This window comes from Rhincodon typus, chromosome 29 (assembly GCF_021869965.1).
Source record: "Rhincodon typus isolate 14 chromosome 29, sRhiTyp1.1, whole genome shotgun sequence".
In the NCBI taxonomy this organism is placed as follows: Eukaryota; Metazoa; Chordata; class Chondrichthyes; order Orectolobiformes; family Rhincodontidae; genus Rhincodon; species Rhincodon typus.
Window position 1 is genome coordinate 29681943 of NC_063360.1, and position 15775 is coordinate 29697717.

The 15775-nt window shown below is 41.8% G+C and overlaps 1 protein-coding gene across 1 annotated transcript in view; it reads left to right on the plus strand.

Moving 5' to 3' along the window:
• The first annotated feature begins 6421 nt into the window (after window positions 1-6421).
• Window positions 6422-15775, plus strand: part of LOC109915730 (guanidinoacetate N-methyltransferase-like) — an 11634-nt gene continuing 2280 nt past the window's right edge. Inside the window, exons 1-4 of the mRNA XM_048613931.1 lie at window positions 6422-6784; window positions 9904-10049; window positions 11526-11589; window positions 15092-15199. Of these exons, the coding sequence (XP_048469888.1) occupies window positions 6604-6784; window positions 9904-10049; window positions 11526-11589; window positions 15092-15199 (499 nt within the window). The 5' untranslated portion in view covers window positions 6422-6603. The remainder of the gene's footprint in view (window positions 6785-9903; window positions 10050-11525; window positions 11590-15091; window positions 15200-15775) is intronic.

The following is a 15775-nucleotide window of genomic DNA, read 5'->3' on the forward strand; positions in this document are numbered from 1 at the left end:
TCCTCTGATGCTGCTTGGCCTGCTGTGTTCATCCAACTCTATACCTTGTTATCTCTAGGCTTGAAGTAGATATCGGTTTCCAGGTGGTTGCCAGAGATGGAAACAGGGAGGTCCAGGAAGGAGAGAGAGGTATCGGAGATGGTCCAGGTGAACTTAAGGTTGGGGTGGAAGGTATTAGTAAAGTGGATGAACTGTTTGAGCTCCTCGTGGGTGCACGAGGTGGTGCCGATACAGTCATCGATGTCACGGAGGAACAGGTGGGGGATGGTGCCAGTGTAGCTGCGGAAGAGGGATTGTTCCACTATTTCCTACAAAGAGGCAGGCATAGCTTGGGCCCATGCGTGTACCCTTGGCCACCCCCTTTGTCTGTAGGAAGTGGGAGGAATTGAAGGAGAAGTTGTTAAGGGTGAGGATGAGTTCAGCTAAGCGGATAAGGGTGTCAGTGGAGGGGGACTGGTCGGGCCTGCGGGACAGGAAGAAACGGAGGGTCTTTAGGCCATCTGCATGGGGAATGCAAGTATATAGGGACTGGACATCCATGGTAAAGATGAGGTGTTGGGGATCAGGGAAGCGGAAGTTTTGGAGGAGGTGGAGGGCGTGGGTGGTGTCACGGATGTATGTGGGGAGTTCCTGGACCAGGGGGGAGAAAATGGAGTTGAGGTAAGTAGAGATAAGTTCGATGGGGCAGGAGCAGGCGGAGACAATGGGTCGACCAGGGCAGTCGGGTTTGTGGATTTTGGGAAGGAGATAGAAACGGGTGGTGCGGGGTTGGGGAACAATGAGGTTGAAGGCTGTGGGTAGGAGGTCACTTGAAGTAATGAGGTTGTGGATGGTCTGGCCTTTCTTGACAGCTAAAATTCCCCATACCAGGCAACATCCTAGTAAACCTTTTCTGTACCCTCTCCACAGCATCCACCTCCTTCTGGTAGGTCTATAAAACTGCAACATAACTTATCTGTCTTTATACTCGATGACCGGTCCAAAGAAGGCGAGCATGCTGCAGGCCTCTTTTACTATCTTATCTACCTGCGCTGCCACCTTCAGTGATCTGTGGACCTGCACGCTCAGCTCCCTATGCATAAGGGTTCTGCCATTCACTGTGTAACTTCCACCCGTACTTGACCTTCCAAAATGATCACCTCACATTTGTCCGGATTAGATTCCATCTGTCATTTTTCTGCCCATGTCTCCAACTGACCTATATCCTGCTGCATTCTCTGACAATCTTCCTCACTACCCACAAGTCCACCAGTCTTTGTATTGTTTGCAAACTTACTGAGTAGACCAGTTACGTTCTCCTCCAAATCATTTATGTTGGCCACAAACAGCAGATGTACCAGCATTAATCCCTGTGGAACACCACTAGTCACAACCTTCCAAAAAGCATCCTTCCACCGCTACCCTCTGTCTCCTATGACTAAGCCCGTTCTGTATCCATCTTGCCAGCTAACCCCGATAACATGTGACTACACCTTTTGTACCAGTCTGCCAGGAGGAACTTTGTCAAAGGCTTTACTGAAATCCATGTTGACAACATCAACTGCTTTTCCTTCATCAATCATCTTTGTCACCTCCTCAAAAAACTCAATTAAGTTAGCGAGGCATAACCTCCCGCGCACAAAACCATGCTGTCTATTGCTAATAAGTCCATTTGCTTCTAAATGCATATAGATCTTGAACCTGAGAATCTTTTCCAATAATGCCCTACCACCAAGGTGAAGCTCACAGGCCTGTCATTTCCTGGATTATCCCCGCTACCCTTCTTAAACATGAGACAACGCTGGGACCTCACCTGTGCCAAAGAAGATACAAAGATGTCTGTCAATATTACTTCTATAATCTAAACCGGTCCTAATATTTCCCACTCTCTCCACTATGCCTTGATTCAACAATAAAAATATGCAACTATTTATCACCTTTAACATTATAAACTAACCCAAGTTGTTGCACAGGGACACTATTGAACAAGAGAGCCAGGATGAGATGAATCTTAATATCTCAGAGAGTTGTGAACTGGAGGAGATGACAGAGACACGGCTATGGATGGAAGGATTTGAAAGCAATGAGCTGGATTTGACTTATCGCCACTGGATGTGTATTTTACAGGGGGAGTACGTAAATTAGTGCAAATGCCAGGTCAGTCACCTTCCCATCCATTCCTGAAATGACGCCCATAATAATACCGTAATTGTCAGTTCACCTGCTGTATTTAAATAAATAATTATGAGTCAATTAGATAATCATAAAAGTTCTAAGCAGACTGTTCAGTCCATCAAGTCCACACTGACCCTCTGAAGAGCATCCACCCAGAGCCATCCCTGTACCCTTGTCCCATAATCCTCCATTTCCCATGGCTAATCCATCTGCACATCCCTGGACACTATTAGCAATTTAGCATGGCCAATCCACCTAACCTGCACATCTTTGGAATGTGGGAGAAAACTGCAGCACCCAGAGGAAACCCACACAGACACAGGGATAATGTGCAAACACCACACAGACAATCACCAAGGTTGGAATCGAACCAGGGTCCCTACTGCTGTGAGGCAACAGTGCTAACCACTGAGCCACTGTGCTGCCAAGTTAGCAAAAAACACTTGAAATATATGCCAGGTCAGCCAGCAACTGGTGTTTCTTTCAATATTTGGAGCAACTGAAGCTCATATCTTTGCACAAACATACAAAGCTATAGCAAATTCCCAACAGCTTCTGCCAACTTGACTGCTTTAGAACAGAGTGTGTGTTTCTAATACAAGTATTAAGGTGCCACCATTAAAAATGACCATGATTATCCATCTGCACATCAACAGGTGCACTCACAATGCAACGAGAAAAGACCCACAATTCCTCCTGGTTGGAACTTGTTGCTACTTTCACTGTCAAACTGGCACCAGACAACAAGAACTTGGAATTACAAGAAATTAAGTTTCACTCAATGGTAACTTTGCTCACCTTCAAGGCTGAAGAATGTTAACAGACTTGGATAAACCAGTCTTATGGCATCCCCCTACAAATATCAAGTGATATCAAGAAACAGCTGAAAGCACTGAATACTGCAAAGACTATGGGTCCTGACAACACTCCGGCAATAGTACTGAAGACATGTGTTCCAGAACTTGCCACTAGCCGAGCTGTTCCAGTGCAAATAAACATGACATCTACCCGACGATGTGCAAAATTACCCAGACATGTCTTCTATACAAGGAGCAGAACAAATTCAAACTGGCCAATTACCTCCCATCAGTCTATCATCAGTAAAGTGATGGAAGGTGCCATCAACAGTGCTCTCAAACAGCACCTGCTCAACAATAACTGCCTGGTGACACCCAGTTTAGGTTCTGCTCCTGACCTCAGTACAATCTTGATTCAAACATGGACAAAAGAGCTGATTTGCAGAGGTGAGGTGAAAGTGACAGCTCTTGACATTACGGCCACATTTTACTGAATGTGGCATCAAAGACCCCTAGCAAAACTGGAATCAATAAGAACTAGGGGGAAAATTCTTCACTGATTGGAGTAATACCTAACACAAAGGAAGATGGTTGGAGTTGTTAGATGGTCAGTCATCTCAGTGCCGGGGGACCTCTGCAGGAGTCCATCGCTACCCTCTGTCTCCTATGACGAAGCCAGTTCTGTATCCATTTTGCCCGCTCACCCTGATATCATGTGGCTTCACATTTTGTATCAGTCTGCCATGAGGGACCTTGTCAAAGACTTTACTAAAGTCCATGTAGACAACATCAACAGCTTTTCCCTCATCAATCATCTTCGTCACCTCATCAAAAGACTTGATTAAGTCAGTGAGGCACAACCTCCCGCGCACAAAACCATGCTGTCTATTGCTAATAAGTCCATTTGCTTCTAAATGCATGTAGACTTTGTCCCTGAGAATCATTTTCAATAATTTCCCTGTCACTGATGTCAGACTCACAGGTCTGTGATTTCCAGGATTATTCCTGTTACCCTTCTTAAACAATGGGACAACATTGGCTATTCTCCAGTCCTCAGGGAATATAAATACTGTGGCTATAGGGCACTTCAGAGGCTAGGAATTCTGTGGTGAGTTACACACTTCCCGAATCCCCAAAGCCTGTCCACCATCTACAGGGCATAAGTTAGGAGTGTGATGGAATACTCCCCGCTTGCCTGAATGAGTGCAGCTCCAAAAACACTTAAGAAGCTTGATGTCATTCAAGGACAATGCAGCCCACTTGACTGACATCACATATACAAACATTCACTCCCTCCACTACCAATTGCTTTGTAGCAGCAGTACATACCATCTACAAGATGCACTGTAAAAATTCACCATGACTTGTTCGACAGTACCTTCCAAAATCACAATCTCTCTATCTCAAGGGAAAATGGCAGCAGATCATAGGAACACCTGCAAGTTCCTTTCCAAGCCACTCACCATCCTGATTCGGAAATATATTGCTGTTACTTAATTGTTGCTGGGTCGAAATCCTGGAATTCCCTCCATTGTGGGTCAATGAACTACAGCAGTGCAAGAAGACAGCTCACCACCACCTTCTCAAGGAAACTAGGCGTTGGCAATGAATGCTGACCCGGCCAGCGATGCACACATCCTATGAAGAGTAATTTAAAAATGCCTACACGCGCTGTATAGTTTTAATCCTAGCGCTAATGTGTATTTTTCTGTAGGAAGTTTTTAATTTGAAGCAAGACTGAATTCAGTGAATTGTCAGACAATGTCACACTGCAATGCTGCTTTTCTATGAATGCAGATTTGTTTCTCTGCTTACCGGTGGCATTACCCATAGACCACAGCCCTTGTATAATGAGAATGCAGAGATAAATGAGATGATATACATGGTGTAATGTAACTCTGACTTCAATAGTCACATGATACCGAGACTCTGAGGAGGGGAATGGAGGAAGGATGCTGGGCAGCTGAAATACCAAGTGCAGTATTCTGTACTCCAGTAAATAAAACAATTTATTCAAATTTCTGAGAGTCAGACAATAGCCACTCTTCTATAAGGCAAAGGCAGAGATGCAGCAGACTCAGTGTCTAGTCTAAGGGAGTAACCTCAAGAATTCAGAATGGAAAACCAACACCCAGACCTCATGCTAGGCAGAATGCACAGAGGACTGAACAACATTGACTTACAACCACTGGGTTAAGAACAGCCATGGAAGTAGCTCAGACCACTGAGTTTCTGGCTGTTTTTACTGTAAATAAAGATGCTGACCACAAGGGAGGTATCCAATGAATCTGTTAAACATCAGCCACAAGCTAGTTTCTTTTACATTTTACTCCTTTGACAGTTCGTAGCGTACAGGACACAAGAGGCTTTTCTGTGGAAAGACGGCTAACTAGACAGTCAGGATGGACATTGCACGCAAGCAAGATTGTTAACTTCTTATTTGAAAGGATTGAGAATTCTTGGGGGTGGCCAACACTGAGAACTCCACACGTTCTTCTCTCAATCCTTTCAAATAGAAACATGATCTATTTACATGGGAGCATTTCTATGGCAGTGAATCAGCCAACTTGGCCTCTTCACTTTTTGATGGTAATTTTAAAAAATGGAATATTTTGATGGAGTGGTCAGCTTGCAGTCAACCAGCAACGTGCTGCTGCCTGTCCTACAGAGACTAGCCAAGCTATTTCTTGGGAAGTGGCAGTGTATAGGTAATGTCATTGCACTAGTACATCCTGGTCCCCAGGCTAATTTTCTGGGACACATGGCTTCAAATCCAATCCATGCAGATGATGAAATATGATTCAATTTTAAAAAAAGCTGGAATTAAACACTAATCTAACAGTAGCCATTGTCATTAAAAAGCCACCTGGAAAGGGAAGGAAATTGGCTATCCTTACCAGGTCTAGCATACGTATCATACAAGCCCACAGTGTGGAAGCAGGCCATTCGGCCAATCGAAATCCCTCTGAAGAGCATCCCACCCTATCCCAGTGAACCTGCTAATCCAATGGCTAACACATTCCTGAGGTCACTAGGGGCAATTTAGCATGGCCAATCTACCTATCCTACACATCTCTGGACTGTGGGAGAAAACCAGAGCACCCAGAGGAAACCCACACAGACAGTCATCTGAGGCTGGAATCAAACCCTGGTCCCTGGCGCTGTGAGGCAGCAGTGCCAACTCATTAACCAGCCCTATCACTCTACAGCAATGTAATAGAGTCTGTGAAATTGCCCAGAAAGCAAACCAGGCCATTAGGGATGGTGAACAAATGCTAGTGATATCCCTGTCTCATTCAAAAATTTCTTTAAAAACTTACCCAATAAAAGATTAACGTTTTCAATGAAATGGGGGGGCAATGCTCCCAATGTTTGTCAGCCCACCCCAAGAATTTTATTCCTTCCAAATAAGAACAATCAACAATGAAGTCACTTGTGCCCCTCTCCCTCTGCTGTCAGAATTCCTAAAGCTCGGTGACAACTGCTAGGCCCCAGCTGCTGCGTGTTTATTTATGATAACATGAACATTCGAGCTTTATGTTGAAGGGGGGAGGCACAAGAGGTAAGCTGCAATGTCAGCATAAATCGGAGCTCTTATAAACCAGCGTTCATTCGGCATCGCCCCCTTTCCTCCGACCTGATTGCAAGCAGAATGAGTTTGGAAGGCAAAGATGCTATTTTCTTGCAGGGCGAAGACTGCAAACCGGACTGGAGGTTAGCAAGCGCCGAGTACAATGACAGCGACACGCATTTACAGATCCTGGGCAAACCGGTGATGGAGCGCTGGGAGACTCCATACATGCATTCCCTGGCTACTGTTGCAGCCTCAAAAGGTACAAGTCATCTCCGCCCTTCCAGTCAGTTACAATCACTGTTACCCAAACCCCTCTCCTCACGTTTAAAATCCTGCTCACGTGGATTCTGTTCTACAAACTGGGTCACCTCTGTTACACAAGAGAACCCACGCGTATTCAATATTACTTCTCATTCTTAATTTTTTTTTACTGCAGCACTCAACCTTCATACGACCTCTACTGAACACTCGGACAAAAAATAGTTCACAACTAATTTTAGTTCAGTGGGTAGTTCCGTCGCCCTTTCGCTGTGCAGGCGAAGGTTCCGTGCTTTAAAACATGTACAAATTAGGGGCTGAGATTCGAGATTGAAAGATCAGATTATACCGACATGGATTTTAAAAGTGGACTGTTGTTAATTGCTCAGTTGCTATTGTTTTCAGGGGTAAGATTATTAGGGAATGTACAAAGTTTCTACCGAAATGTGGTCTGATCCAGTTTTGATCTCAGTGACTAGGAGGGAATGTAGTACTACAACTGCATTCAAGGGGAAGTTAGATTTTACCTGAGTTTACTGATTAGTTATCTTCCACTGCGATTATTAATTATGCATTCAAGTAATATGTACCACATGTGTGAACGTTGTGTAGTCAGTACTGTACACGGTGGAGTACTGTTAAGGAACATTGTCCGGCTCTTCTCTGGTGCCATTGCCTTTGGTGCTGACTGAAGCATTTTATTGGGGACCAGAGAGAAACTGTCCACAAATAGTGTCAGGTTGTTCATTTGGGTTCACTGGAGAAATGGCATGGTGCTGTTTGTAACAAAGGGTATTCTTTGTGTGGGTATGCAGGAGCACCCACAACACAGGAAGGATTAGATTTTCCATAAAGTTATAATGCAAATGTTCTTTATAATTAGATTGACAAAATGAAAAACTGGCCCTAAGTGTGCAGTGAACTATACACAGACTCAGAATCTCTGAAGAAGTGTCACAGGCTTCGAAACATTAACAGTTTTCTCTCCACAGATGCTCCAGAATTTCTCCAGCCATTTCACAGAATCCCTACAGTGTGGAAGCAGGCCATCCAGCCCATAGAGTCCACACTGACCCTCTGAAGAGCATCCCACCCAGACCCACCCCTATAACCCTGCATTTCCAATGGCTAATCCACCTAGCCTGCAAATCACTGGACACTATGGGGGAAATTTAGCATGGCCAATCCACCCTAACCTGCACAGCTTTGTGATTGTGGGATGAAACCAGAGGACCAGAGGAAATCCATGCAGAAATGGGAAGAATGTGCAAACTCCACACATTTGAACCTGGGTCCCTGGTGCTGTGGAGGCAGCAGTGCTAACCACTGAGCCACCATGTTTGTTTCAGATCTCCAGCATCTGCAGTTTTCTGTTTTATTGCATTCAAAATCTTGTCTAGTTGATGTGTTAAGTTAGCAGTAAGGTTGAACTCATCCTGTTGTTTCATAGAAACATACAAATAGGAATGGAGGAGTCCATTTGGCCCTTTGAACTTGCTCCACCATTCAATATGATCATGGCTAATCATCCAACTCTGTACCCTCTACGTGCTTTCTCCCCATAACCTTTGATCCCTTTCGCCCAAAGAACTATATCTATCTCATTCTTGAAAATATTCAATGTTATGGCCTCAACCACTTTATGTGGCAGAGAATTTCTGTGGCAAAGAGTTGCACCACCTCACAACTTTCTGGTGAAGAAATTTCTCCTCATCTCAATCCTAAATGGCCTAACCATGATCCTTAGTCTGTGACTCCTGGTTCTGGACTCCCCAGTCATCAGGAACATTCTTCCTGCATTTACTCTGTCTAGTCCTGTTAGCATTTTATAGATTTCTATGAGATCCCTCTAATTCTTTCAATAATTAGACCAGATATTATAAGGCACATTTTTTTCTGAATACGTCACTCTGAAGAATATTCTTATTCCTCAGCAAAGGTGTGAAACTGCCTTAGACAGTAATGCCACTGTAGATGTGGGAGACCAATTTCAGACACAATGATGAAAATCAAATTCACTTTCATGTTTTTAACAAATCAATAAAATTAGATTAGACACAATTTTGTATTTCCTCTGTGTAACATTATTTGTCAGAATTGTGCCACATTCCTAAAGGCTGCACACTTGTGCAATGTTGTCATTCATTCAGAAATTGAAGTGAGGTTAGTGACAGCTGCAGCTGGGAGGTTCCATAATCTGGCATTTACCTCTACATTACACATTAAAAACATTAAAAAGATAAATCCTATATATATTTTTCAAATATGATTTGTCCAATGCTTTATTTTACATGATTTGTGTTTCATAAACCTTTCTTTGTACATTTTAGCTGGAAAGTGGGGTTAGATTTGCTGGAAAATGGGATTAGAATAGTCAGGTAGTTTTTGATTGGAGTAGGCTCTGTGGGCAGACTCTGTGCTGTAGACCTCTGTGGTTCTATGATTCTATTGTCCTGAAAATTTGTTTTTAAGGATCATTGGAAATGCAAAATAAATTTAGTTGTAATGTCATCCTTCTCTACTGATTTTCTCCCTTTTGTCTGGTAATGTCAATGCCTTGAGTTCTCCAATGTAGCAACACTTTTCAATCGTCTTTAAATATACTAGCTTGGAATTTGGATGTAAAGAGGTGCTGTGATCTAGAGTTAGTCACATGACAATGTTAGGCCAGTGCAATTATCTAGTACAGCACTACAAAACGTGGCAGCTAGCATACCAGCTCATGGTAGAGCTATAGATACTATAGATAGCTAACCCAACAACTGTTAACTCCCAGAGATAGCAAGAAATGCAGATGGAGTCAGAGATAACAAAGTGTGGAGCTGGAGGAATACAGCAGGCCAGGAAAGCTGACGTTTCGGGTTGGGACCCTTAAATCCCGATCTGAAATGTCAGCTTTCCTGTTCCTCTGATGCTGCCTGGCCTGCTGTCTTCCTCCAGCTCCACACTGTGTTAACTGTTAACTCCCAGCCTGTTTTCTGATTGTGCAACAGATTCCAGTACCACTATCACTATGTGCAATGACAGTGTTAAATGCATTGGATTGAAGTCGCATGCTGTGCTGCAACTAATGATGGGAAAAGATAGTAATAAGACCAAATTTTTTTTCTCTTGGCTTAGGAGGACGTGTTCTGGAAATTGGATTTGGAATGGCAATTGCAGCCACCAAGATAGAGTCTTTAGACGTTGAAGAGCATTGGATCATTGAATGTAATGATGGTGTGTTTAAAAGACTACAGGAATGGGCTAAAGTGCAACCCCACAAGGTGAGTGCACTATAAATATACATTGGTTACTTTTGCAGCTGTTCCAATAATAATTTTTTGTTTCAATTTACTGATTTTTGTGCAAATTTTGCATTTGTATCAAGGATGAGTAAAGTGAAACTGCTCATCTAAACTCATTTCACCCTGAACTGCTATAAAACCCAGTTAGGTTCAAATGAAAATCCCAGTGACAAAGGAATAATATTCTAAGATAATGGTGCGGTCCAGTTGCATCATCAAAGAAAAACATGCATTTACATAAAATTTCCATATGATGTGGGTACAACAGACAATTTATTGACAGTTTCTATTTTGCACAATTTTGTACCATTTCAGTCAATGTGGCAAAGAGAATCACGCAGCATTGTGAGGTTGAGTTTTCCAATATTTTGACCTAGCAGCTGTGAAGGAACAGAGATATATTTCCAAGTTATCATGGTGTGTGGCTTGGTTCTGGTTGTTTCTCATATGATTGCTCCCCTTGTCCTTCCAGGTACTAGATGGGGAAGCACATAGTGTAGGCAAACATGCTAATCCCTGATTGAAGACTATGGTCTAGTGAGCTGGTTCATCTCTAGGATGAACTAACACATTATCATTCATCTCACGCTACCCAAACCTTAACTCTTACTCCTTGGCCCTGTCTCCCGGCTGGAGTAAACTCATTGGGAAAAAAATGAATAGAGAAAAAAATACAAGTATAATTGTGTACAACATGAATAATTTGCATGGGGATTGTTGAGTGCATTGTTAAATCCACACTGTAAAATATATTAAAACATTTTTTTTCAAAGACCATTAATTCAAGTACTATGACATTTGCAGGTGGATTCATCATTTTTGAAATAGCCTGTAATGTTCAGTAAATAAAAATAGAAATTGCTGGAAGAACTCAACAGGTCTGGCGGCATCTGTGGAGGGAAGGCAGAGTTAATGTTTCAACCTCAGTGATGCTTCTTTAGAACTGCAGAACTTGGAACATTAACTCTGTTTCTTTCTCCACAGATGCTGCCAGACTTGCCGAGTTTCTCCAGCAATTTCTATTTTTGTTTCAGACCTTCAGCACCCGCAGTTCTTTGATTTATTTTTATGTTCAGTAAGTAGTTTTTTTTAATATGCAGTCTAAAAGAGTGCATATTTTGCATTTGTGTGGAAAATAATGAAGTCCTTGCCTTCATGACAACAGCCATTGCATTTGAAAGTAACAGAATTTATGGGAACTGGCTTGAGATATTTTAAAGAAATTGTAGGAATATATGAATGCTAGACTTTCATTCCTTTAGATAGAAAAGGTACAGCCCATAGATTGTTACAGCACAGACAGAAGCCTTTTAGGTCATCAAGTTTACAATGGTGTTTCTCTCTGTAACAGCAACCTAGTAAGATCCCACCTTTCTGCTAATGTACAAATAATTATGGAAGAGTAGTCACACTTGACACATAACTGAAATTAATCTTGTAAATTTTCCAATGCAGGTTGTTCCCCTCAAGGGCCTCTGGGAAGATGTAGTTTCCACATTACCAGATTCACATTTTGACGGTAAGTTTGACGCTAGTATTTTTCCTCTGAAGTACTTTACTACTAAACTGTTGGCAGTGTAAAAAAGTCTTTTTTTAAAGAAAAAAAATTATGTTGATAAATAGGATTCTGAAAACAGGAATCCATTTAAACTATTGGTCATAATTTTTAGTAGCGCCTTAATAACAACCTGCATTTGTGTGACACATTTATTGTAGCAAGGGACTTCATTGGAGTGTTATCAAATAAAATTTGTCACTGAACCCAATAAGGAACTATAACAATGGATGACAAAACTTTGGCCAAAGAGGCAGGTTTTAGGGAATATCTTAAAGGAGAAGGGAAAGGCAGTGAGGTTTAGAGTAAGAAATTCAGATCTTCAAGCCTAGGCAGCTGAGGTGACTACCAATGCAAGAGAAGCTTTTAGGATATGGAACAGGCCAGAATTGAAATAAGTCAAAGACTTTGGAAGACTGAAGTGCAGATTTAAAGAATTAAAATAATGTGTAAATTGGTATGCTTGTTCTGCACCTGTATGCCCTTTGAATATATTGTAAATATTTATTGATGAGGCTGGTGAGATTGAGTGATCAAATACTTCAATATTATCAGTTTTTATTTTGTATATGCAGATCATCCAATTCAGATAACTTATATTGTTTTGCTTACAGTGTCTAGAATCTGAATGTCTCGTTTGATGTCCTTTGTCCACGCCTACACCCCAGGCTCGGTGATGTCATGGGCTACTTTCAGCACAGCCTACCCATTTTCACCTACTAACTGTTCCAATATCAGTTTTTCACCTTCCCTGGATTACTGTTGCCTATCCCTAGTTTGGCTAACCAAGTCTCTTTTTCTGACTCTGGGTTCTGCCTCCACCTACCCACTTACTCCTTTCTGTCCACACTTACCCATCACCCCCACCCCCACTCCATGTCTTCAGCATATATACCACCTTTTGCTAGCTACTATCAGGTTTGGAGAAGAGTCTCTGGACTTGAAACTTTGTTTTCTGTCTACAGTTGCTGTCAGACCTACCAAGTTTCTCCAGCAATTTCTGTTTTTTGATCCGTATCTTATTTTTGTTTTTTATTGCAGACTTTCATTTGTAATATCAGTCACAGTACTGCTAAAGGAAACTTCATCACAGATTTTTGATGAATTGTTTTGTGACATTGGTAGAGCTGAAAACTGCCCATGTGCCTTCAAGTCTTTCTGTAAACAGCTCAAACTCTTACGTGGCATGATGGTTCAGTGGTTAGCACTGCTGCCTCACAGCGCCAGGGACCTAGGTTTGATCCCAGCCTTGGGTGACTGTCTGTCTGGAGTTTGCACATTCTCCCCCTGCCCTCTGGGTGCTCTGGTTTCCTCCCACAGTCCAAAGATGTGCAGGTTAGGTGGTTGGCCATGCTAAATGTGGGGTTAAAGGGATAGAGTGGGGAGTTGATCTGGATGGGTTGCTCTTTACAGTGTCAATGCAGATTCTATCTGCACTACAGAGATTCTATGCTCAAAATAATAATGTAACAGTAAACTGCATAGCTCGTGAACAAGCCAATATATGGTATATCAATAGAATCAGTCATAATTACTACATGATAAACAATAATAACAAAACATTAGATGATAATAAAATTCAGAACTTTATGCTGTGATTTGGGTTGCCAGTTTGAATATTATTAAAAAATGCAATTTATTTGAATGGAGCATGTGCTGCAGGTAGACAGGAGGTAATGCCATATATAGAATGATGAGACTGAATGGCTGCCCCACCGTAACTGTTGTAATATTTAGGAGAGAAAAAAATGATAGGTTTGCAAATGCTGTCTACATTTCCAACACAAATTAGATTTTCAAGACAACCATGTTGGACAATGTGGCAAAAAAGCTGAGTGTACAGATTAATCATTGAGGGAGCTGAGCCACTCAGGAGTAAATACCTGTGCAGAGCTATCTTTTCCAGCAACTGACTGCTGATGAAATTCCTTTTGGAAAGAGCTGCCAAATAAATTGGCTACCTCTCCAGCATTAAGAATTCAAGGTAATTCCTGCTTTTGTTTAATACTTAAATGTTTAAAAAGGTGGCTTTTATCACCTATTGCTAATGTAGAACTGAAAGTTTTTCTGTCAGTGTAAACATTTGCAATTTTATGGAGGCACACAGTATCTCTCCTTACTTCTGACAATCTCATTAGGGAGCTCAGCAAGTTGTATGGTCACAGAGTCATGCCTGAATCTGTTTTCACCACCGAAATCGACAGGCATGAATTTTCCAACAGGATCATCAGTTAGTGATCAGGAATTGGAATCTGGGCTTAATTTTCTAGTCTCTAGTAATTGACTCTGGGGTCAACAGCTGAGACCAGAAACCCTGGCACTATGATAGACAATGACCTTGCACATCAGTATGACTCAGCAGTGCACTGAGTTGTCCAAGAATTATAAAAATTGGGAACAGGAGTAGGCCATTTGGCTCTTCAAGCCAGCTCAACCATTTGAACCCCTTAGCCCTAACAACTATATCCATCTTCTTCTTGAAAACATTCAACATTGTGGCTTCAAACACTTTCTGTGGCAAAAAATTCCACAGGCTCACCACCCTCTGGGTGAAGAAATTTCTCCTCATCTCATTCCCAAATGGCCGTATCCTTAGACTATGACCCATAGTTTTGGATTGCCTGGTCATTGGGAACATCTTCCTGCATTTACTCTGTCTGGTCTACTACAATTTTATAGGTTTCTACGAAATCCTTCCCCATTCTTCTAAACTCCAGTGAATACAGTCCTAACTGATCCAGTCTCCCTTCATACTTCAGTCCTGCCGTACCAGGAATCAGTCTGGTAAACCTTCATTCTATTCCCTCAATAGCCAGAACATCCTTCCTCAAAAAAGGAGACCAAACCTGCACACAATACTCCAGGTGTCATCTCACTGAGGCCCTGAATGATTGCTGCAAGATGTTCTTGCTCCTTTACTGAAATCCTCCTGCTTTGAAGAGCAACATATCATCCACCTTCATCACTGCCTGCTGCACGTGCATGCTTACTTTCTGCAACTAGTGTACAGGCATTGCAAAGTGATATTTCTCATCCTTTAGCTCAACACCTACCTTGGCCTCATTCCTATCTCCATAACTTCCTCCAGTCCGATAAGCCTCCAACAAGACCTCTGCTTCTCTCCACTGCTGGATGAATATGTGTCTGAATTCATTGTTCCCATTGTCGGTAGCTGTGCCTTGAGCTATTTGAACCCTAATCTCTGGCATCCAATCCTGAAAACCTCCAAATCTCTCTCCTCATTCAGGATGTTCCTGAAACCTACTTCTTTGATTAGACTTTGACCTAATGTTATTCTTTTGCCTTGGTTTCAATTTATTTTGTCAGTTTACATCCTTGTAAAATGCCTTGTGACATTTTACTACGTTAAAAGTTTCTGCCTCATTGCAAGCTGTCATTGTCTCATATTTAACTTCTGGCTGTGGAAACAAATGCAAGTTCTTACTTTGTTCATTTTGCTTTTCAGGAATTCTTTATGATACTTACCCATTGTCAGAAGAAACCTGGCACACGCATCAGTTTTCTTTTATAAAGGTAAGTGCAGAGAGAATTTGCAGTCATCAGCAAATGATTAGTACTGGTCATTCATTACATTTACTCCCACTTACAGTCTCTCTATGGGCCTTTGCACTGGAACTTGAAGTGACCAGAAACCTGAAACAGTGCATTACACTGTATGGGGAATCTAGGGGCTGTTTAATAGCGCAATCAACTGTGTATCATATTAACAAACTAGATTAAAGAATTCTTACTGAGGCACATAATCAGGAAGTATAACTTAGAATATTTAACTCAATGTCATATCATGTACAGCAAATTAAATAAAGAGAAAAGAAATATTTTAAAAATAATAATCTATAATGATAATAATAATCTATAATAATCTATAAAATCTTGTGGAATGAAATACTACACCTATGAGGATAATTTTCTGTGTCAAAGTGATTCATATTGTTAAACATTCATTAAATTTGAACGAATGAGCCCTACTTTTTCTGGAGTGTTAATTTGCAAGAAGAAACAGCAATTCATCTACACATGCTCTTCCACATAAGGGTTGGAGCTAAAGACTATCCACATGCCTCCACCACGTATGCACATTGCATTTGTGGCACTGAGCTGCTAAGAACTGTGCCTTGGGATGTGGAGG